This window comes from Mustela putorius, unplaced genomic scaffold, assembly GCF_011764305.1.
Source record: "Mustela putorius furo isolate JIRA1106 unplaced genomic scaffold, ASM1176430v1.1 tig00000589_pilon_pilon_pilon, whole genome shotgun sequence".
Taxonomy (NCBI): domain Eukaryota; kingdom Metazoa; phylum Chordata; class Mammalia; order Carnivora; family Mustelidae; genus Mustela; species Mustela putorius.
The window spans coordinates 2,299,968-2,323,983 of NW_025421425.1; the positions used below are offsets into that span (position 1 = coordinate 2,299,968).

Sequence of the window (24,016 nt, forward strand, 5' to 3'; positions counted from 1 at the left end):
CTGCCTCGACCTGCGGGGTCTGCAAGGGGCCGGGGAGGGTGAGAGACCCAGAGGAAGGGTTGGGGGGGCCTCCACCGGGAGGAGAGGGAGCAGCGAAGGCCCCTCAGACGCTGTGTGGCCTGATTTGGGGCAGGGAACGTCAGCGGTATGGGTCTTTCTTCCGCCCCGGTTTCCTCTCTCTATAAAGCACAGCCGAGCTCGGACCCCTCCGTCTCTGAACACTCGGAAGCGCCCACATCCACCAGGAACTAGGAGGCTGGAGCTGCCGTTCAGCGGAGCTAAGCTTCCAGCCCAGTTCCTGCAGGACCGCACAGCCTGGCTCCGCTCTGACCACCTGCCTGTGCGACGGCCACTCCCGTCCTCCCGCACTCTCTAGCCAGCCGGCCCTGAGTCCCCAGCCCTGCCTCCCGGTCCACAGGACCCGACGTCCTAAACACCAGCCAGAGACACAGCCCTGCAAAAGAGTTCGGTTTGTCCAATCATTCTTTTTTTTTTTTTTTTTTTTTTTTAATTCTGCGTATTGACTCTATATCCTACAACTTTAGGAAATTTGTTTATCTGTTCCAACAGTTTTTTGGTGGAATCATAGGGTTTTCTATCTCATGTCATCTGCAAATAGTGATGGTTTTATTGCTTCTTCCTTTACCATTTGGAGGTCTTTAATTTCTTTGTCTTGCCGGACTGCTCTCCAGGTCCTTCTCCTGTGAGCATTTATTGAGCACTTGCTGTGAGCCAAGGGGACTGCAGGCGCCCCAGCCCCAAGGATGGTGAGGCACCCACGTCCCTGTTCCCAAGAACCACAGTCGTGAAGGCCCCAGGGAAGTAGTTACAGCGCGAGCCCCATAGAGGCCTCACACAGGCAAGGAATGGGCTGTGACAGGGTTACTGCAGCTGCGAGGGAACCCCAAGACCTCCCCACACACAGCCAGTCCCCACATCCTGTTCAAGGTGCCCAGACTGGTCAGCCCTCTGCTGACCAGTGGATTCAGTCAAGCAATACACCTCCTCGATGTGACACGATGATGTCCTTGGCCGGGGCCTGTGGATGAGGCCTCCATGCCCCCAGGCCGGAGACACTGTGGAGAATGGTCTTTCCACTTCCTGGGCTGCCCACAGGGCTGAGTCGCCCCCAGACCTGCTCGGTTTTCCTGGCACCCTGTGGGTAAGCAATGTCTTCTTATGTAGCAGAGTGTCCTGCCCACGTCCACGCTTCTCAATCCCGGTGTTTACGTCTCACTGCCACACTAGGATACTTGCATGAAATCAACAATAATAAATTCCTAGAAAAGAGAAAGGGAAAGAAAGACATGCAAAAGACACACCTCAATTTTTTCTGATTAGCCTCAGTAGACATAACATTACTCTATTGAAGTGCCGCAGACGTTTCCAAACACTCTCGGTTCTGAGCTTATCTGTGTCACTGCAGAAAGTGTAATAGTTCTGGAGCCCTCGGGGAGGTGCTGTCCCAGACCCGGGGCAGACGGGTCTACTGTCCCCTCGCCCACGTGTCCTCTGCGGCCGCTTTCATGGACCACAGAGCTGAGTGGCTGAGACGAGCATTTCCTCTCTGGCCCTTTACAGAAGGTGTTGCCTACCCTGGCCTGGACTGCCTCAAGGACACTGTCTGCCCGTCCCAGCATGTCAGGTCTCCTCCCCTCCAGGGACAGCGAGAACGTTACAGCAGCAGCAACAACGACATCACATGCATGCGTGGACCCTCTCCTCCGGCTTCGGGAACGAATGACCATGCACGTGGTGGCTTACAGTGACAGGAATTTCTTCTCTCCTGGATCTGGAGGCCAGAAGGCTGAAATCAAAGTGTTGGCAGGGCCATGCTCCCTCCTCTAGGGGAGGATCCTTCCTGTCCCCCTAACCCCAGCTTCCTGGGGCTCCCTGCGATCCTTGGCTTCTGGCCCCATCACTCCAAACTCCGCCTCGTCTTACCTCCATCTTCTCTGTGTGTCTATTGTTTCCTCTTCTGTCTCTTATGGGGCCACTGAATTTAGGACTCATTGGTATCACCCAAGATGATCTGATCTCAGGATCTTCAACTTGATAACATCTGTGAGGACCCTCTTTCCAAATAAGGTCATATTCACACATTCCTGGGGTTACAGTATGGACCTATCTTTTGGGGGCCCCCATTCAGCCCACTACATGGTGTTTGCTCCGTGCCAGGCAGTGTTCCCATGCTAACCTTAGCCTCATAACATATTGATGAAGAAGGGACTATTGTTGTCTCCAAAGTTAAATGAGGAAAAAGGAAGGTGTTTCCAAGGGTTGGTCAGCAGAGACAGTGGGCAGTTGTAGTCCAAGGCATTGCTAGCCCACGTGGCACTTTCCTGCAAATTATTCAAAAGGACCCCTTCTTCAAGACTTTCATCCAAAAAAAAAAAAATCATAATATACCAATCTTTGTTAGAACAAGACATTTACTGCCACCTGCTGGAAAACTTTAGTAAAGTACACAAATCCACAATGTCTGTGATGTGAGTGAGTGGTGCCCCCTGCAAATGAGTACCATTGTGCAATGCGCAACCTGCACAACTGTACAGAGCAGCTCTGTGTTGATGATGAGGCCGGAGGGGCAACAGAGGCCAGGCCAATCCGAAAAGCGGGATCCAAGGGTAAGAGGGAACCTCTGGATAGACCAAATGTTGCTGGTATCAGCCTCTGGCATTTTAACTGCTGGTGGAGAAGTCTGAAGGGAAGTGAAGGCACAAGCAAATTCATCCTTTCCATAGACGCTGTGGCCTCAAAGACTGCACGCCGGGAGCATGTGAAGCAGACCTGCCCCCTGCACGCTGCTCTCTAGCTGCCCACTGGAGCAGGGCCCACCTTCAGAGTGCACACATGAACCCCAAGTCTCAGAAACAAGTACAAGAGAGTCATAAAGAAAGCAGCAACTTTAAGGTTGTCTATCTGAACTTGAACCGACTGTGCAAGTCTATGAATTGCCTCTTATCCATCGGTGTTCCCACCACAATGCAGTCTCTAGTCCACACCACCCGGGGCAGCTGGGGTGGAGGCAGGTGCCCTTTACCCTGGCACGGAGGAGGCCACACCAACTCCTCTTCAGGCTCCATGACAAGTCAGGCTGTCCTAAGGGCCGGCTACCCCCATCTCCTCCTAGGGCCCTCCAGACTGTTGCCCCATAATACCAATACAAATAATACCCCACTCCAATCATAGTGGTGACATAGTACTCTTCTGGGTTGGTTGGTCTCTTTTCTTTATGTTATTTTTTTTCCTGGTAAGTAAGTTTTGGGGGGCACTTTCGGGTTCACAGCAAAACTGAGCACCAAGTACAGAGGTTCCTATAAACACACACACACACAGCTTCCCCTGATATCAACAGCCCTTTTTAAAATGTGTAAGTCTCTTATCAGCACTTTTTCATGAAGGAGAAGTAAAATCAACTGCAAGATACACTTCACAAATGGGGGCAGAAAATCACGAGAGGAGCCGAGCACTTAAAATAATTCACATACATACACAGACACACACACACACACACACACACACACACACACACACACACACACACACACACACACACACACACACACACACACACACACACACATGCACGCACACGCAGCACAGCTAGGACACACGTGAGCCATTTTTACAACCTATTAGGTGCTTGGACAATTCCAGATTTGTCAAGGTTCTCGGTTCTCTGAGAGTACCTCCTGGGTTGTTTCTGGGGTAACTCAACGAGATCTGCAAAACTTGAGGTTGACTTTTTACAGAAGGGACAGTAAACAGAGGGAGAACCCTCGAGAGTTCTACTTTTCTGCGTCCATGTAAGCCCCACAGGATGGGGGATGGGCCCTCCGCACCAAAGGGCCGCTCTTCTCACCCCAGCCCTGGGTATAATGGACACAGGGGGACCTCGTCCTAGGAGTGTGGTGAGGAGTGTCTGAAGAGTTCAGGAGATCGTCAGAAAACATGCTACTCTAGCCACCTGCTAGAAGATCCGTATATTTAATATGACCGGAAGCGAATGCCCATTCAAATTTCACTGCATCCTCTGGGTAAGTTGCATAGCTGCGGTCATCACCGACGAAGCACAATGACCACCTTTGTGAAAGGGTCCCTGGAAGACAGGGGTCCTGGACGGCGTTACCGACGACACAGCATCACGAGGGACAGCGAACCGGCCTGCAGTCTGTGCAGCGGGCAATGGCAAAGGCAGGATGGGCTGTGCTTTTTCAACACGCATCAGTTCTGGAGAGCCATGCTGTTGGGAATAACGGGGTGGGAGACCGGGAATTTTCGGGGACCGGTGCCTTTGGCAATAAAGACAATCAGGGAGAGATGGTGCCTGGAGGGAAGAACCATTAGGTACGCTGACTAGGAAATAAATACGTGTGTGAGTATCTCTTTCCTACCCATTATTCTCAGTCTTCATTGACAAATCAGTACAGCTCAATGGGCCCATATGTTTTATAACACATTTTTCAATCACATGGGTAATATGGACAGGGGTCACAAGGGAATATTTGCCTGGGATCCCACACAACCTGGGGAAACCCTGGTAAGTACCACAGCAAATACCGTGGGGGTGCGGAAAATAAATGAATGGGCGTTCTGGTGCTCTGTTATCAGGAGTGCAAACTGGCACAGCCACTGTGGGAGTTCCTCAAGAAGGTAAAAATAGAATTACCATATGATCCCCTAATTCCACTTCTGGACGTTTACCCAAAGAATACAAAAACACTAATTCAAAAGGATTCATGTGCCCCTGTGCTTACTCCAACATTATTTACAATAACCAAACTATGGAAGTAACCCAAGTGTCCACTGACTGACAAATGGATAAAGAAGATGTGGTGTGAGGACACCTGGGTGGCTCAGTCAGTTAAGCTTCTGCCTTCTGCTCAGGTCACAATCCCAGGGTCCCGGGATCGAGCCCCATGTTGGGCTCCCTGCTCAGTGAGGAGTCTGCTTCTCCCTCTCCCTCTCCTCACTTGTGCTATCGGTCTCTTTCTCTCTCTCAAATTAAATAATCTTTAAAAAAAAAAGATGTGGAATATTACTCAGTCATAAAAAAGAATGAAATCTTGCCATTTGCAGGGACATGGATGGAGCTAGAGAGTATTATGTTAAGTGAAACGAGTCAATCACAGAAAGACAAATACCATATGATTTCACTCATGTGTGGCATTTAACAAGACAAATGAACAAAGGGGAAAAGAGAGAGAGAAACCAAGAAACAGACTCTTAACTATAGAGAACACATTCATGGCTACCAGAAACGGGGGAGGGGATGGGTGAAACAGGTGCTGGAGATTAACAGAACACACCCGGAGGAGCACTGAGGAATGTGCAGAATTACTGAATCACTGTATCATACACCTGAAACTAATGTAACACTGTGTGTTCACTACACTGGAATTAAAATCAAAAATTCACTAAAAAAATTTTTGAAAAGAAACTAATGTCCTCAAACATGAGCGCCAGGAGAAGCCAAGAATGTACATCAGAAGGAAAAGGCAGAGTGATGGAACAGGAGTGAGATTCTTTTCCAGATCAAGAAGGATTGATGGCATGGTTTGCATTTGAGAGTAGTTATGTTGTCCCCACGTCTTATATTTTGGATGGGAAAGAAGAAAATCGGCTCTGTTGGTTGTCAGAAAATAAGTACATTGAGATTTAGAAAGTATACACACGGCTGGGACATTTTTTTTTCTAATAATATACCACCAACCTAGCCAACATAACCAATAGAGACATTAATATAGGTTTAAACAAGTGTATCTCCTAGGCAGATCCTTAAATTCCTTTAATTTTCATTAGGATATAAAATCGCTCATTCTAATGGGTTAGTAAATGCATAGTCCTTCAGAAGCCCCATTGACAAAAACACAGCATAGGCAGAGGGAAATATACTGTTATTTCTGCTCTGGCTGTATTTCCATTCCCTAATAACAATAATGAACTTGAAGCATTGTATTTGCATACAGATAGGTCTGGATTCCTGTTCCGCTGCGGCTGTACAGTTAAGCATGTCACTGGTGCACACTTCCCAGCCTCAAAACACAATTTAATGACCACTTTATGGAGAGTCGAATTACAGCAATGTGTTTAAGCATTAGGGCTGTGGCTTTTCCAAAAACTGTTGGCAACAGGGCAGAGTTCTATGGCACATAAAAGCCGAACACAAAGTTCAGAGCTGTTACAGCTCATTGATTGTAGCTGTTCTTTCGATTTCTTAATGTCCCAGCCACGGTATCCTGCCACCCATTCCATTCCCAGGCTCCTTCCTTCCTTCCTACCCTCCTTCCTTCCCCACTCCTTGCTCACACACTCAAACGGCTGCAGGGGCCATGCACAACCCCACACACCAGTGCAAAGACAGAAATGCACAGGCCCTACCCCCCAGCAGTGCAGAGCCTACCTTGGGCTGATGGAAAGACAAATACACACAGTACGGGGTGAAGCCTGGTGTGTTCCCGTCACCATGAGCACACAGGGACTGCAACATGCGCCATGGCCCATGGAAACCACACCTCTGTGAACATGAGTTCAACGGACAGACACTGGGATGGGGTGCGAGAAATGCGTCTCCAACTGGTGTAAAAGTACAGAAGTGCATTTGAAAACATAACAAACACAAAGACACAACTTTCCTAGGAAACAGGTGGTTGAACTGTGAGGCAGGGCAAGGAGCCGAAAAGGAAAGGTCAGATGATGAACGTTCTTTAATGTGAAGCCAAGAGGTCGTCGTACAAGCAACTGAGGGCCACCAAAGACGTCGTATTGGTTTTGTTGACTGGTTGGTTGTTGCTCTTATTTTGTTGCAGGAACAAAGAAAAGAGGCCAAAAAAAGACAGAGTAGAGGCAAGAAAATCAGCTAAAAGTCCATCACGGGACTGAACCACACACCCCAAGTTCTGAATGAAGGCACTGACAGACCAGTGGCTGGCTTGAGTGACGTTTAACGGAGAGGACTCACCAAGGGCTTGGCATCCAAATGCGAGGAAGGTGAGAGAAACAAATGCCCACAGGTTTTGACCTTGAGCCAAGAGACAAAAAACCATGCCATTTTTTAAAATTCCAGAATGTCAAAGAAAAACATTGATGAATTCCAGAATGTCAAAGAAAAAAATGGGGGTGGAGGGAGAGGGCTCAGAGTAATTTTTACTTTAAATATGATTTTGAACATCCACTGGAGAGCTCCCAAAGTCAAATTGAGGCAGACGAGGCTGCAGGTGTGGAATCGGCATGGGTCCTAGGGAAGGGGTGAGGAGAACACAACCCTGGAGGAATGGCCTTGCCAGAGAACGCCAAAGCTGAGACCTCAAAAAGGGAGACCAGGGTAGAGATCTTAAGGAAGGCCCAGAGGTAAAGCCAACGAGAGTCACGTGTTACTGACAAAGGACTAAAGCCAGGAGAACACACCATGGCCACAGGCCTTCCCCAAAGGCCCCAAGCCAGGTCACAAGTGAGGAGAGAAGGTGCCAGGGCCTGTCGCCGGGAGAGGAAGGATCTGAGGTTCGCTTTATCAAACAGGGTGTGAGTAGAATGAGCTCAACTGAGGGCAGGGACCTAAAGGGCCAGCAGAAGCAGCAGACTGAAATCCCAGAGAAGTCTGAGGCACAAGGATGACTTCGGTAACTTGCACACTACTTGAAGAAAAGGCGTGCTGGACACAAGGGTACGGCCAATGGAAGGGCAGCGTGGCCAGCAGGAAAGCCTCCACCCACCCTGGTAAATTCCCCATGGTCTGGGCTGGCCTTGGGCCGGGCAGCCCAGAGGCTTGTCTGCGCGTAGTGTCAGAGGGGGTGGAGCTGCGAAGCTGACCCTTGCTCACAAGGCAACGATATATGCTGGCTAACTGAACATAAATAATAATAAAAATAATAACAGTAAAGGAACTCAAAAAGGGGAAGATGAGATGGGTTGATAAATGAATAAAGTCAATTTGTCACATTAAAAAAACAAACCTAGATCTAGACTTACCAATTCACAGTGAGAAATACAGATGTCATGTGGCCTGAAGCTCTTGTTTAGTGACAGCTCAGCAGGACCTTGTTGCTTGGGGACAGGGAGGCAGCCCCCATGAGCTCCATGGTCTCCTGATGCAGTGAGAACAGGCTGGGGGTCCACCAGACCCCCACCCGGCACGCTGGACGAGGCCCAGTGAGCCTTTCCTGTCTCCTCCTATCTCCTTTCTCTCTGTTCCCCTCCCGCCAAGGTCTCTCTCCACCAAATCACACTCCCTAAATCCTACCGGATCTCCCCAGCTTCGAGAATCTTCCGAGTTCCCTCGTGCCAACACAATGGAGCCCAGTGCTTTAATGAGGCTATCTGGGATTGCGACACCCCCTCCCTTCCAGACTCCCAACTTCCCACACCATCACACACATGTGATTCACTAGGGAAGGTGGTCGATGCGTCTTTGTCTCCCACCTGATCTGTAAGCCCTGGGCCCTCATTTCTGTGTGCTAGTGATGGCAGTTCACACCAGCTGAGCTCCTTCTCTGCTCCATGCACTGAGCGAAGGTCTGAGTACCTGTCTGTCCATCTAATCCACATCTGGTGTGTCTAGTCCTCGGCTCTAGAGAGTTGGTTTGACCCTCAGATTCGTTTATAGATGGGGAACAGAGACTCGAGAGATAAAGAAATATGCCCAAGGCCAAACAGCTATCAAGCAATGGAATTAGCCTGGGAACCCAGCCCTGAGCGTGGAGTCTACACTCTCAGAGTTGCCACCCACTCAAGGCACGGACATGGCCTGCACTGCAGATATTTATTTAATCAATTCGTAAATAGTTTACATTTGTAGTGTGAAAAAAATGGGGATTATAATCATGAAAGCAAAACCTTAAAATACTTTATTGCTTTTTTAAAAGATTTATTTATTTATGTGAGAAAAAGAGAGCACGAGCAGGGAGAGACATGGAGGGAGAGACTCTCAAGCAGACTCTGCATCAAATGCAGAGCCCGTCACAGGGCTCCATCTCCCCACCCTGAGATCAAGACCCGAGCCGAAATCTAGAATCAGATGCTTAACCAACTGCACCACCCAGGCACCCCATGAAATACTCTGTTATTTTAAAGACCATTTTCCTTCATTGTAAAAGGAGATCTTGAAGACCGCATCCTTAACTGTAAAACCCTCATGTAATCTCCTCCATCCACCATCTCTCTGGAGGTAAAAGATTGCATTTTTTTTTTCAAATATCCTGTCATTCAGACTGTTTCTCCCCCAAATTCCCAAATTGGTCTGAATTGATGAGGCTTTACTGTAAAAAGCAATCTTCAGCTGACATGCAGCATCGTGTAGAAGCTAAACGTCTCAACTCTCGAGTGTGCTTTCCTGAGTGCAAACGTTGGCTCCGTCACAACATTACTGGGTGGTCTTAAGCAAGTTAATTAACTCTCTGACCCACATTTCAACATCTACCAAATGGGAGTGATCGTCCTAGCGCCCATCCTCCCTCCAGGGGTGTGGTACACACATAATCCGGGTTATCAGATGGCATAGAGTGGACTCTCAAAAAACACAGCCATTACTATTCTGCACCATACCCTACGGACACTGCCAGAGTATTTCATCTGTATTTAGAAATGAGATGTACACTGTCTTTTTTTCCATTCTATTTAAAAAATTCTTGGGGAAATTGCTAAAAAGTAAAATCAATTTAAAATAAGATAAAAACGTGTGCTAGCTTGGACAAATGGCCAGTTCTTTTGTTTCCGCCATCATTGCTCTCTGGGAAGAAGGGAGCCATGGCGCGTCTGTGCCCTCAGAAGCAGCAGCATTCCCTCACCGCTAAAAGAGAGGAAAGCTCAGGACTCTAAATTCTGAATCTCTCAGACAGTCCCACCATTTTCCAAACATTGCACCAACATCACAAAACACTTCAAAATCAATAAAAATGAACGTGGCAGCAGAAGGCAATTATTCATACATTATCTGAAAACAATAAAGTAAAATATACCATCCACTCAATTTGGGGGATTATACGTACTACAGGTGAGTATTTATTTTTAGCGGCCTTTCCCCCCTCTGTTTCTTTTTTGCTCCAATTGTTAGTTTCAGAGGGTCAGAGAGAGTTCAGTTGTATAGAGAAAGTACTAACTGCTGAATGGGTCTGTCAGGCTCCTGTATTTAAGGAGACGGAATTGCATATTACAAGAAAATGATTGTTCAGCTACCTTTTCATTAACAATTTGTCTAAAAGGAGACAGACTTAACTGCTTCCATTGAAGTTGGGAAGCAACAAATTGAATGTGTTCCATAAGGATTATGTCATACTTCAAACATATGGTGAGCTACAAACACCGAGATAGTGTGCTCGGAAATGGTGGTGGGTTCACTGTTGTTTGGTGGCAGTTTAATTGAATAGCTATAAATACTACTAAAAAAAGGGGGGGGGAACTTGTCGTTATCTGCACAATCTCAAGTGAAATACTGTAATGATTTTCTTTTATATATATTTTTGGTCCCTGGCACGTTAGAGAAAAATTTCTTTTGGGGACCGATACTGAAGGTTATTAAGGAAACATCAGCTACTAAATGCATCCCAGGTCGGTTTCCCATAATGGCTTTCCATGTTTGAGCACACAGAGGAGACATCCAAGGGGAGAAGAGAAAACTTCAGAATGAGCCCACGGCCAATGCAAAAGGGATTTCCCTGGGCGCACCCCAGGACGACGGTCCTGGGACACACGGGTCAAGCAGGCTTGCTTCTATGTCTGCCCAACAACAAAAAATCCTGTCACTTCCCATCCTCACCCACAATGCCCTACCATTTTGGGTTTTTTTTTAAAGATTTTTTTTAACTAATCTGCACACTCAACGTGGGGCTCAAACCCATACCCCCAAGATCAAGAGCCACGAGCTCCAACGACAGATCAGCCAGGTGAGCCAAGAGTGCACTTTCAGCCTTCTTAACTCACCAAATGATGACATCCCTTTAGACATTTTCAGAAAGCTCCGTTGGTACTGTGTTGTCCTAACTTATACAGCCAACAAATTTAAAGCAGGGAAATCTCCACAACCCCATGCATAGTTTCAAGGGGTCCAGATTTATTCCTGTCCACCAGGAAATCCACTCTAGCTCAGTCATAGAAATATTACTCATTAACACTCACTATATATATAATGTTCATGTGGTCGATGCCAAAACAGCTATTCTGGTCCTCTGCTTACTAGAAAGAGATCACTAATCACTGCAAAGGGAAAAAATATATACTGAAAAAGGAAAAGTCCGTGCAGAACAAAGGAAAACCATGGAGGCGGGACTGGGTACATAAAGCCGGCTCCAAGGACCAGGTGTGGAAAAAGCAGAGATTGCTAGAGAGAAAGAAGGAAGAGGTTGCTTTCTAACAATTTTCTAAAAATAATATATTGATGAAAAAGACTACAGATGGCCAACAGGCACATGAAAAGACCTTCAACATGATTAATCAACAGGGAAACGCAAATCAAAACCACAATGAGAAACCACCTCACAGGAGTCAGAATGGCCAGTATCAGAAAGACAAGAAATAATAAGTGTTGGCAAGGATGTAGAGGAAAGGGAACCCTGTGCACTGTTGGTGCAAGTGTAAATTGGGTGCAGCCACTGCAGGAAACAACATGGAGGGTCCTCAACACATTTAAAAAAAAAAAAAAAACAGAAATACCATAGAACCCAGTAATTGCACTTCTGCGTATTTACCCAAAAAACCACCAAAAACACTAACTCAAAAAGATATGTATCCATACGATTACTGCATTATTTACAATAGTAAAGATATGAAAGTAACTCAAGTGTCCACTGATAGACAAATGGATAAGTGATCTAGATATACCATGGACTGTTACTCAGCCATAAAAAAGAATGAGATCTTGCCACTCGCAACAAATGGATGGACCCAGAGGGTATTACACCAAGTGAAGTAAGTAACAAAGATAAATAACATGATATCATTTGTACGTAGAATCTAAAAGACAAAACAAACAAAAAAGCATAAACAGACCCAGAAGTGCAGAGAACAAAGTGACGGTTGCTAGAGCGCAGGGGAGTAAAGAATGGGCAAAGTGGGTGAAGAAGAGTGGGAGATGCAGGTTTCCGGTTACGGGATGAGTAAGTCATGGGAATAAAAGGTCCGGCACAGGGAATATAGTCAATGCTATTTATAACTGTGTTGTACGGTGACAGAAGAGAACTACGCTACCTTTGAACACAGCAGGTCGTACAGACTCATCAAATCACTGTGTAGTACACTCAAAACTAAGGCAACATTGTATGTCAACTATATTTCAACAAAAAGATAATAAAATAAAATTTAAGAAAAAGATAGATGTTGACATGACTATTAAGACCATAAAGACACGAGAGCTGCTGTCGTCAACCCATTATGATAACAAATACTTTATGTGTATCACTTTCTATCTGGAGATTGAGTTTGTGTAAAATATAACCTAAAACAACACTTACCAGGATAACTTCTCTCAAAAAAAAAAAAAAAAAAAAGAGCAAAAGAAAATAACAAGTTTGGCAAGAATATGGAGAAACCGTAACCCTCCTGCACTGCTGGTGAAAATATACAATCACGCAGCCACTGAGGAAAACAGTACGGAAGTTCCTAAAAAATTAAATATGGAACTTCTGGCTCAGGTCATGGGATTGAGCCCCATATCGGGCTCCACACTCAGCACGGAGTCTGCTTCTCCCTCTCCTTTTGCTCCTCCCCCTACTCTCTCTCTCTAATAAATACATAAAATCTTTTTTAAAAAATAAAAACAAAATGGTTAAGATGGCTAAAATGTGTGTGTGTGTGTGTGTGCGTGCGTGTAACATAACACAAATAATTTTTAAAATACTCAACACAATGTCCTAATGGTGAAAAAAGGGGAGAAAATAAATTTGTGACAAATGTCCATACACTTTGAGACAGCTATGTTCGCAGAACACAACCCTAGAGGGTTTAATGCAGGAGTCAGTGCTTGCTGCTACCCTAGCATCTTCAAGGACACAATAGCCACAGCGGCAGGTGGACAGAGGCGGTAACTCCCAGCAAAGCTGCAAGCAAAATGATTTTACCTGGCGGCTGCCTTCCTGGAAAATTTAGGGCGCATCACACCGGGATGTATGGAAAACAGAGTATTTTCACCACGTGAAAGTCCCATGGGACATCTGAAACTGACAGGACACAGCAGTCTTCACTGGACAGTACTGCACCACACATGGCAGGATGCTAAGTACTCCTCTGTTGTTGTTGTTTTGTTTGTTTGTTTTGTTTTGTTTTATTTATTTGAGAGAGAGAGCATACCAGGCGGGGGTGGGGGGCAGAGGCAGAAGCAGATTCCCCACTGAGCAGGGAGCCCAACTCAGGGCTCTACCCCAGGACCCTGAGAGCATGACCTGACCTGAGCTAAAGGCAAACACTCAACCCACTGAGCCACCCAGGTGCCCCGGAGGCTAAGTGCTCCTACACTTCAGTCACTCAATGCTGGCAGAGCCCCCCAGTCACTCACAAACAAAAACGTGTAGTCCCCCACCCCCCTCCAGCATGTAGAACCCCCAGGGGAATACCCCCCCCCTAGAGGAGGCAGTGAGTACTGACAACTCACCCATGAGACCCAGAGAGAAAAATCAAAGGGCAGGGCCTCTTATTTGGGGTTCTGTCCTACCCCTCACCAGCCACACAGCTCAGGCCTCACCACCAGGCCTTGCCCAGGGGAGACTTTCAGGATGCAAGCAAAAGGGCCCTCTTGGCAAAGCTATCTGGGGACAAAACTTAGACTTTCTTTTTTTCTTTTTTTTTTTTTTTTAAAGATTTTCTTTGCTTATTTGACAGAGATCTCAAGTAGGCAGAGAGGCAGGCAGAGAGAGAGGAGGAAGCAGGCTCCCTGCTGAGCAGAGAGCCTGATGTGGGGCTCGATCCCAGGACTCTGGGATCATGACCAGAGCTGAAGGCAGAGGCTTTAACTCACTGAGCCACCAGGTGCCCCCAAAACTTAGATTTTCTGATTTCATTTCTTTGACACTGGGTTTAGGCCCTCTCCCACGCGGGTCCCCGTCAGGGGATTTTATTGACTTAGGCTCATAAAAATAAAAGGCTTCAGCCTCAAAGGAGCGAAGCACCAACGGTGAAAACGTACGTGCTGTCCCACCAGTGGGGAACCATCTTTGGTCTTCCTGATGCTCCCCAAACAGTCCGGAGCCTGGGACCACCCACCCAGCCAGCAACAGGGGTGCTCCTGGATGGACCGCGCGTGTCCCTGCATCTCCAAGTGGTGATGGGCCTCGCCCTTCCCGCTGGGCCGACCAGCCACAGCCCCGACGGCTCCCCTAGCCTCTCCGGGCTCCGCGGGCCACAGCCTGAACCAGGGCTTGTTGGAGACAGAGGCAAAGGGCCTAAAAAGGAGTTACTTCAAGGAGAAAATGGGGCTCAAACACCAATCCGACACTTGTTAACATCTGGACCACATGCCCTACATACAATAAGGGGGTGACAGGCTCCCTTCCAGGGTCAAGGCCATGTCAGAAGAATGTCTAGAGGCTTTCCTGCCGGCCAGATCCCCCTGCGCTCATGCACTGAACGAAGTACATGCTGGCGTCCTCGCTAGACCCCAAAGATGAGACCCCATCCCTTCGCCGAAGCAGTTCCAAGTCAGGATGCAGGACCACAGGCTACTACGGCATCTTCGAGAACCTGGGGGTCCCACAGGGACAGGATTGGCAGGAGGCAGTAAAAACTTCCTCCCAACTAAAATGCCTGAGGTCCGGAAATGACTGGGGCAAACCGGTTTCATATGCCTGAATGACCAAGAACATCAGAAACCGAAAGCAGGTTTTGTGTCTAGACAGAGCCCCGTCTAGGAACCGCATATGATATCCAATTTTCTACTTAGCAAAGCAGGTACGCAGAATTCAATTTGGGGGTGATCTGTATTCTATTCAGTTTCCACAATAGCACTCAAATGTAGGCAGGGACGGAGGAATTCATCTTCCTGTGAATTCAGTCCCTAGGGGTCTGCTGGCTCATGGTGGGTCCAGGGCTAGCTCGATGGGCGGCTGAACGGACAAAAGCAGGAAATTACAGCCACAAATTGCCCTGTGGGAGCCTGGGTGCTAGGGCCGCCGGCTTGTGCCGCCTCCTGTAATTCCAGACCCAAAACTACTGCGAGAGGAAAGGCCTCCCCAGCTCCCCACCGAGCAGGAAATCTTTTCTAACCTATTTCCTTGAGCTAAAACATTCTGCCATTCCGTCACATTTGATCATTTCTGAAATGTGGGATGTTGTGCGGTCAAATTGTCTGTTCTAACTGCTACTTCACTCTCTTCAGCGCACACGCAAGTACTATTAGTAAATCGATCATGTGTTTTGCAAATCAGTAACCTCTTAGAATTTGGAAATTCAGCTATGACCATGATCTAAAATGTATTCCATAGAACACCTAGAAACAGAAGCTAAACTGGGAAGCCAAGCGTGGCTTCCCATTTACACCCACATTATCGAATGTCTTTGGGTCACCTGGGCCATCCAGCAGTTCAACTTTTGGAATCCCCAGGGAGCTGAGCCTTCCCAGGGGACCTCGGTCACACCTAAGGCTCCACAAGGGAGAGAGCCTGGTCAAGCTCTCCCCAGGAGGGAGCGACCAGGCTCTCGGCAGGCTTGGGGTACACTCACAGAGCAAGCCAGGTCGGAAGGCTGGAGTCACACCCCCGGAGCTCAGCCCATGTTCGATCTTCCATCTTCAGAAAGATGGGGCCCTGGCTACACTGACGTCTGCCTCTGATGGGGCTGGAGGACGGGGATCCTGCACTAGATGTGCGAGGCCTAGCGTGTGTCAGTGCTGCAGGAAGCCCATGCAGCAGCCAAGCTCCGCCAGCGTCCAGGGACAATGCATCACTTGGAAGCAAGTGCTTGACCATGTCGCTCTTAGGGAGGAGGTATCAGAGATGACCTGGTCCCGAGATGGAGCCAATGGGTGGTGAGTCACTCGCCATGTGGTGCGTCTACTTCTACCTCACGCCCTCTCCGGGCTCGCCCTTCATGGCTCTTGAACTCAGGCCCCTCACCTTGGGCCCCAAAGGGGCTCACCAAGAAAGAACGGGTAACAGTAAACAGGAGACATTCCTTTCCAATGTCTTGATCCCAGAACTAGTTAGAAGTTGCTTTGTGTTGTTTTTTCCCCAACCGATCCAGGGTTTTCAGGAGAAGCCGCTAACTGTGGAACAAAGTTCTGAGAGCTTTAGGAAGTGCTAGAAGCATCACCAGCTGTGGCTGACAAACCTGGGGAGTTCAGGGCTGACTTGAGAGCTGAGGTTTGGGGCATCCGTTGAAGGAACTGTTAATAGTCTGAGCGGTAACACGGGGAGCAAGAAGTCTCCCTTCTCCACAGGAGCCGGTGCGAGCCAGGCATCGGCCCAAACACCCACAAAAGCCAGCTCTCAGCTGGGAAATAAGAAGGGGAGCAATGCAGGAAACCAGACATCGCCAGGACGTGTAGTTTTACTGCGAAGAAGCCGAAGGAAAATGCAAAGCTAACACTGGAGAGCCTGGAAAATGCACTGCTTCCTTGACACTTTTTTCTTTCTTTTTTTTTTTTTTTTTTTTTTTTTTTGGGAGTAAAAAATTAAGAGACAAAAACTTACACGAAGTTTTATAAACATTGTTTTGGAAAAGCAACTGATGGCCCCGTGTATCAAGGCATGTATTTTCTAAAGTACAAAAACCACCAGAGGCAAGCACATCTATGGCACACCATAGCCATAGGAAGAAGTGGGATTCTGGAATCATAAAAAGGCATTAGTTTGGATAGAAGCCAACTGGAGACTGAATGATCCAAGATACTAGAAATAGCAGAACCATAAGAAAGTACTTGAGGACAAAAGCCACCCACCAACTAGGAACCCCTGACTGGGTTGTCATTTGAGCAAGAAACGAAGGTCTACACGGTGAGTCCTGAAATGTAGAGGTTTACTTATTCACCAACAAGTGTGACCCTGGTGAACACCAGCTCTGTGCCTACCAGAGCGTGATCTTAACGGTGCTTCCTAAGTTCTCTGGCCTCAAAGTCTGTACCTGTAAGATGAAGCCGCACTGCTCCTTGACGGGTGTGCTGCAGTCATCAGACTGAGAAGGGAGTAGGGTATGAACCTGGAACGCTCTAAGCCCTCAATAAAGGTTTGGATTTACTTGTTTTTGTCCCAAGGAACAGAGACTGAGAATGGCCAGGAGACGCAATGAGGCAAATAAAACTTTAGAGCATCACTAGAGGGGCGCCCAGGTGGCTCAATCGGTTGAGCGTCTGCCTTTGGCTCAGGTCGTGATCCCAGGGCCTTGGAATTGAGTACCACGTCAGGCTGCTTGCTCAATGGGGAGACTGCTTCTCCCTCCACCACTCCCCTGCCCCCCCTTCCCGCTCATGTGCTCCTTCTCTCTTCCTCTAGCAAATAAATAAATAAATCTTTTTTAAAAAAAAGAGCATCGCTAGTAGCAAGAAAGAGCTTACTGGAGGAGCGCCTGAGTGGCTCAATTGGTGAAGCATCCAAATGTTGATTTCAGCTCAGGTGATGATCTCAGTGTTGTGAGATCGAGCCCCACGTCAGGCTCCACACTGGGTATGAAGCCTGCTTAAGATGCTCTCAAAAAAATATAAAATAAAATAAAATAAAGAAAAGGAAAGAGCTTACTGGAAATAGATATGAGAAAAATAAAACATTTTTTAAAGACTTTATTTATTTGACAGACAGAGATCACAGTAGGCAGAGAGGCAGGCAGAAAGAGGGGGAAGCAGGCTCCCTGCTGAGCAGAGAGCCTGATGCGGGGCTCGACCCCAGGACCCTGGGATCATGACCTGAGCCGAATGCAGAGGCTTTAACCCACTGAGCCACCCAGCTGCCCCAAGGGAAATAAAACATTTTAAATATGGTTTTCTTCTATGTAACAGGAGGCACATGCTTCCATCTAAAAGTTCTCTCCCTCTGAGCAGTTCTTAGTGTCAGTCAATTTGGAATGGTGAGGTGCAGGACGTCAGGCCGGAAACTACTGCCGAAGCCCTACTCCACCTCTGCCCTCAGTTCACACGCTGTTCTTCCTCGTCAAGCAGTGCGTCCTAAGAGGGCAGCCAAGAACTTTCTGGAAGAAAGGCCTGTGAACAGAAGTGATGCCTGTCACTTGCAGGTCTGGTTCCTGAAACCCTGCATGGGTCCCCACACTCCTTCCCCTTCCTGCTGGCGGAAGTACCAAGGATTAGGGTGACCCTGAAAGCCATGTGTTGAGAACTGCAGAGCCATGGTCCGCGGAAGTCCCCACGTGACCACAGGGAACAGAGCCACCACCAACCTGCACTGTTCCAAAGTCACTAATACATTACAATCCTGTAGTTTGCCGTCTCTGTTACAGCAGCTAGCGTCACCCGAAGCAATACAGACCTGCCCACCTCTGTATCCCTGGTTCCTACAACAAAGCGTCGCTCTGTTGCTCGTTGAATAATCAAAACGCAACGTCTCTACATAAAGCAGGGCTTCGCAGAACTTCTCCCAATGCTTGGAAAAACAAAGTGAGATTTTACTCCTCGTGATGAGGAAGAAAGGTCATAAAGCAAGGAAAACACCACAGTCGGCAAGTACCCGGCGGAGCCACGTGCAGTGCACGTGTGATCGGGAAAACCTCAACCTGTGAAATTAGTCATCTGCCATCCCCACTTCCAGCATTACCTCCCTCTCCATTCGAGGGACAAAATGCCAAAAGTCTTTACAAACCTCCCCTCCACCACTCAGCTCCGTGGTCGAGACAGACCCCTCTGCCCTCCCCGCCCCACCCCCACACTGGCGCTGGCCCAAGTCCAACAGGTGATTCCGGCCCCCAAGCCATGGAGATTAATCTGTGCCCGGTCGGGGGAGCTAGGCCAAACCACAACGTCAGGGTAGGAAGACGGACTAGAATGGAAAGCATGAGGTTAGGCCACCTCAGTATACCTGCCGAGACGGCCAGCATGCCGAAGGTACTCCGGAGCTACGGTCGCCCAGGTGCCAAAGAGACCCGCTGTGACCTTCCTGCGACCTCCAAAATTCCTTAAGTCAGTGCAGCCTTCGTGGAGTGAGCCATCCCCCAGGTCACGGGGCTTGGAGCCCGAATTCAGCATTCGCGGGCCACGTCAGCGGACAAGGCCCTAAGCACTGCGATAGAGAGGCTACTGTACAGTTAGCTGTGCGTCCCGTGTCCCATGTCCTATGAGTCACTGAGCCTACCGTAGGCCTGGCCATGGCTTACTACAACCCACCCCTTTATGAAGATGGAGACAGATGCTCTCGTATCCCGCCCTGTCCCGTTGCACCCAGAGACACAAACAAGCGTTACCAGGACACGGCAGGGCGCGGCAAAAATATACAAGAACCCAACACTAAATGAGCACGTGCTATTACAGTGTAAACCCCTGCTTCTGAGCAGGTAAATGACCTGCTGGAGGCCGCGATAAGGCTTGAGACGAGGACCAAACCAGGCCCTGACTTGTGCCTCCCTTTAAGTCCAAATACCTTAATAAAGGGTTACGGACAGAGAAGGTTGAGTAGCAGAGAAAGGGTCTGTGCTATGCGCCGTGCGCTCGCCTACGTGACTTCCCACACGTTCCCCAAACAGAAGGGAACAATGTGGTCAGGGTCACGAATTCTGAGTTGGTCCTTGTTGTTCCGGTACCTCCCACAACCCACTCCCTGGTTGATTGTAACTTCTTGTATCAATAGTAGCTAATGGCATTAGCCGTGATTACCTGGCATCACCAGATTTGTTTGTAGTTAATGTAAAACTTGTTATAGGAACTTGCGGTCATCTGACTAGGTACTGATGTATTACTCCTTCTATTGTGGTCTGCCTTATAAATGCTTGTAAGATGTGGAATAAAATCGGCAGGATTTTATTGGACATCCTCCTCAGTGTCCCTCCTGCCCCCATCTCTCTGCTTCTAGAGTTCTTTTCTTCATCCTCTTACCCTCACATTCCTGGTCGATTTGTCACGCCGGTCTCGACAATGACCCAATTCCAGCAGTGATACTTGGAGGGTGTGAGCTCGCTGGAGGGTGTGAACTTCACTGACGAAGAAGTCGCGGTTCTGTGGCCTCACCGGCAGGCAGCTCATCAGGTTTTCCCTGCCAGACTCTTCTCAGTGGAACCCATGTTCAGAAATGTGTTCTTGAGGCCACCAGCCCGGGGAACCGCAATACATCCAACCCAACATCATCCTTCCCCTGAGGAACCGGCTGGTGGGAATCACGAGCGATCCCGGGTGACAGTAAGTCTCCTCCAAGAACTCTACTACACGGCCCTTGCCCTCTCTCTGCCTCTGCCATCCAGGATGTCGTAGGTTAAATAGTGAAAAAATTCATGTGTACCCCAAAACTCAGAAGGTGACCTTATTTGGGGAAAAAGGGCTCTTTGTAGAAGTCATTAGCTAAGGATCCCAAGATGAAATCATCCCGGGTTTGGGAACCATCCCTGTCCTACATTCAATGGCTGGTGTCCTCACAGGAAGAGGAGAGAACACAGTGACACACAGGCCTCCATCCCCCTTAGCTTGCTGCCAAGAGCCCCCCAGATCTCACCTCTGGGACGTCTTCGAGATGAATCTCATAGGCTTCCAGCGAGGGCTGGAGGATGACAGGGGGGGTGTCCCAGTGCTGGCTCCCCTACTAGGCAGCCCACCCACCCCCATGTCCCCAATACCTCAACAGAGGACACTCGCAGGGCCAGACACAGCCACCAAACGCCCTGGGCTCCCGGAGGCCATCCCAGTACATGAGGCTCTTGCCTTGATGCCCCTCCTTCCTCATCTCCCAGTCAAGCTTGCAGTGATCCTTTGCCATCCTGTTAACTACACCCAAAGCTCGTCCTGACCAACACCATCCACCCTGGGTTTGCACTCTGGCAAGAGTAAGGACAGGACCTTATTTGAGACTGTCTTCATCACGGTTTATCAGGAAGCCAGCCACTGAGCAGCGCCGAGGGCATGGGTAAGAGAGGGAGTCAGGAGGCCCCCACCACGGCCTCCCAACTTCTCATGAAGGGACCTAAATGCCAACAACTCCCACACACAGTGAGCTTCTACCAGGCCCCGAGAGCTCAGAGCTCTGGGCTCACTTGCTTCACACCACAAAGATGGCAGACGGGGCACGTCGACCCTCCAGGGTTTAAGGAAGGAGTGGTTGTACCACCAACATTCGTGCTCCCACCGTAGGCACGAACCCCCATGACTTCACAGAAGAGATGGCTACCATTTAGGAGAAGCCCGCGCACACATGCGCATAGAGGTCGCCGTCACGCGATCATTATTCCCCTACTTTCCCACCAAGGCACAGGGCAGCTGAGCAACCGGCCTTTTCCAACTCTCCTTAGACATGGAAGATGGGGACACAGAGGTCCCCCAGACCTGTCCCTGTTGGTCTGGGGCATCCCTCCAGTATCCTGTCTTCAGAAATGTTCTGGTTGAAGGACAGCGTTCTATCCTCATTCTCCAGAAGTGTCCTGAAACATTAGGAAGTCACATTCAACACTCTTTCCCTCCCAGGAGTATAAGCAGGGGTGCTTAATTCCACAAACGCTCTCTCCCCTAAAGGAAGACTGGTTTTGCCTCTCCCTAGACCGCTCTGATGTCCCTTCCCAGAGGGATTCGGTGCTCTGGTCTCCTCCAGCATCGTCACGTTCCCTGACAAGACCCCTACAGATCCCCCGTAAGAGACCGGCAGAAGGTGGCTGCCAGGCCCAGCAAGGCTTCCGAACCTTCCAGGGACTACACAAGAAGCCACACAGGGCCTGTGGTGAGGGCGGAGACAGGCCTGCCCTTGCTGAAACACCCCCTGGGAGATTTGGACAGCAGCCCTCTCCCAGGCGAGCTCCAGTGGCAAAAAGTGAAATCTCACCTCCAAATCCATGCTTCGTATTTGTGGTTTTTTCTGATGACAGGAAATACCACACACTCGTTATGAATTTTTTAAAAAGTAAGGGAGGCAGAAAGTGGAAAGCATCCAAAATCTGTCCCTTCTTCACAAAAAAACTCCCTCATAAAAAAGGTAATAGGGGATGTATACCCCATAGGGATCTATACCTGTATGAGTATATTGGTATATGTATTAGATTATTCCTAGATTATTATTAGATCAGATGATTTCTAATCAACCACTTAGCCAAGCCATCATTGTGTCTTAATGTTCCAGCAGTAATTTGGGCTAATAAGATACCAAAAAGGCAAACTAATCATTTACTATATATTTAAGGGTAGGTCAGCTCTTCACAATAATGTTCTGGCTTCTGGTATTTTCCCTACAGTTGTTTCTTTCCTACTGACCTCCCCGTGGAGCAGAATTCTCCCTGTTCATCCATCTCTGTGTGTAAAGGTAATACGGTTGGATGAAGCCGTCAGATGACACGTTCAAGCTGGGCCGGTCGCTCCCTGGAGGACAGGAACGTCTTCTCAACACTGGGAAGTCACTTGCCTGGATGCTTTTCTTCACAGGAGGACAGTCACCGTGCCTTCTGGTCGAGGGTGGCTGAGGGTGCTCCCGGTTCCAGAAAACAGATCTGGCTAAGGTGGTGACCGAAAGCTGTAAAATGCCCAAGTTCAACCGGTCTCTCCTTCCCCTTTCAAAATGCTCGCAAAGCCGTAGGAGCACGTGCTGTGATGGGCCCAGCCTGGTGCTGGGAATAGAGAGCCCGCAGTGGGTACCGAGAGGCCGATCAGAACACCCCGCGCCCCATGGGCAGGCGAGATGCTCACTTGCTAAGCCTTGCACTCTCCCCTTTGCAGAAATAGCTACGATGTCCAGCCACGTGGCCAGTTCTAGCTACCATTAACTGACCGTTTAAACATACACCATCTTCGAGAAAATACACTGTACACAAGCTCATGCCGCATCTCACTGAGCCTCGAGCCCAGTCTGGGCCAGACAGGCAAGGGCACGGAGTGTCTGGATTCCAGGGCCAACTCCGTCACTTCTTAGGCCTAACTTTGGTCAAGTTGCTAACATCTGAGGCTCCCTCACCAGTAACATGGGACTAAAAGTACTTCTCTCCGAGAGTCCTTATTAGAACGAAAGCAAGCAGAATAATTTTTCTTTTAAACAGGCAGGAAAAAAATATAATAAAACTGTGTGTAGAGCAGAGGAGGCCCTCTGTAAAGGGCAGCTTCTTCCCAAATAAAAGCAAGTCCAGGGAAGGCAGGCACAGCACTCAGGAGAGGAGCGCCGAGCGGGGACCGAAGATTCTCCAGAGGAGACAGCCTAGCGCCACATGCCTGGGAGGACCAGCAGAGCTGACCAGCCTGGGGTTCAAATCCCAGCTCCCCACTCCTCCCCTCGCTAGCTGCGCACCCATCGGCAAGTGACTGAGCCCCTACAAGCCTCAGTACCCTCATCAGGAAGAGGATTATTAACAGGACCCTCCTCGCAGGGTAGTCAGGACGATGACATCAGGCCACGCATTTCAACGGCTGAAAGCATTCTGCAAAATGCTGAGGATTGCTGAAGCTGGATAAGTCCAGGGAGGGGCCTTTCACTATACTCCTCACTTTGTGTGCGTTTGAAACCATCCCTAATAATTTGCAACCAAGTTCTTAAATAGGCCTCACACATAAATGCTTACTAACTCCTTCCTAAACCCTCAGCCCTTACGTAACAAAGAGAGACGTCGCATGCTGTTCTTAGCATTTGGAAGATCATGGGCCCCTCCAAGGACGTGATGAACAATGTGGACGTTCTTCACATCATTATACCACAACCCCTGCCCCACCTTGTACACAAAGCCTGTCTGGAACCCCTGGGGGCTCCACGGATCCCAGATTAAGAAACCCTGCCCTTCCACTGTGGGGAAAAGACAGAGGTGCAGTAACTCTCTGTCATGCTACCCAGAGTTTCCCAACCTCCCTTAAATCAAAGTGTATTGTGGGAAATCACTGAAGGAAGAGGAGCTGAAATGATGGGCCAGTCCTCACTAGGAGAACCCCCAATCCGGCACCCACGTCAAGCAAGACATGTCTCATCTCTGTGGTTGGTAGTTATTTTTCTGCTTT

The 24,016-nt window shown here is 48.7% G+C and overlaps 1 protein-coding gene across 2 annotated transcripts in view; it reads right to left on the reverse strand.

The window, feature by feature from the left end:
• Positions 1-491: 491 nt before the first annotated feature.
• ATPSCKMT (ATP synthase c subunit lysine N-methyltransferase) overlaps positions 492-24,016 on the reverse strand; it is an 84,972-nt gene continuing 61,447 nt past the window's right edge. Inside the window, exon 6 of one of the 2 annotated variants that reach the window (XM_045082012.1) lies at positions 492-1,280. In XM_045082012.1, coding sequence (XP_044937947.1) covers positions 1,264-1,280 — 17 coding nt within the window. In that variant the 3' untranslated portion in view covers positions 492-1,263. The remainder of the gene's footprint in view (positions 1,281-24,016) is intronic. The other variant, XM_045082014.1, reaches the window with a different exon arrangement.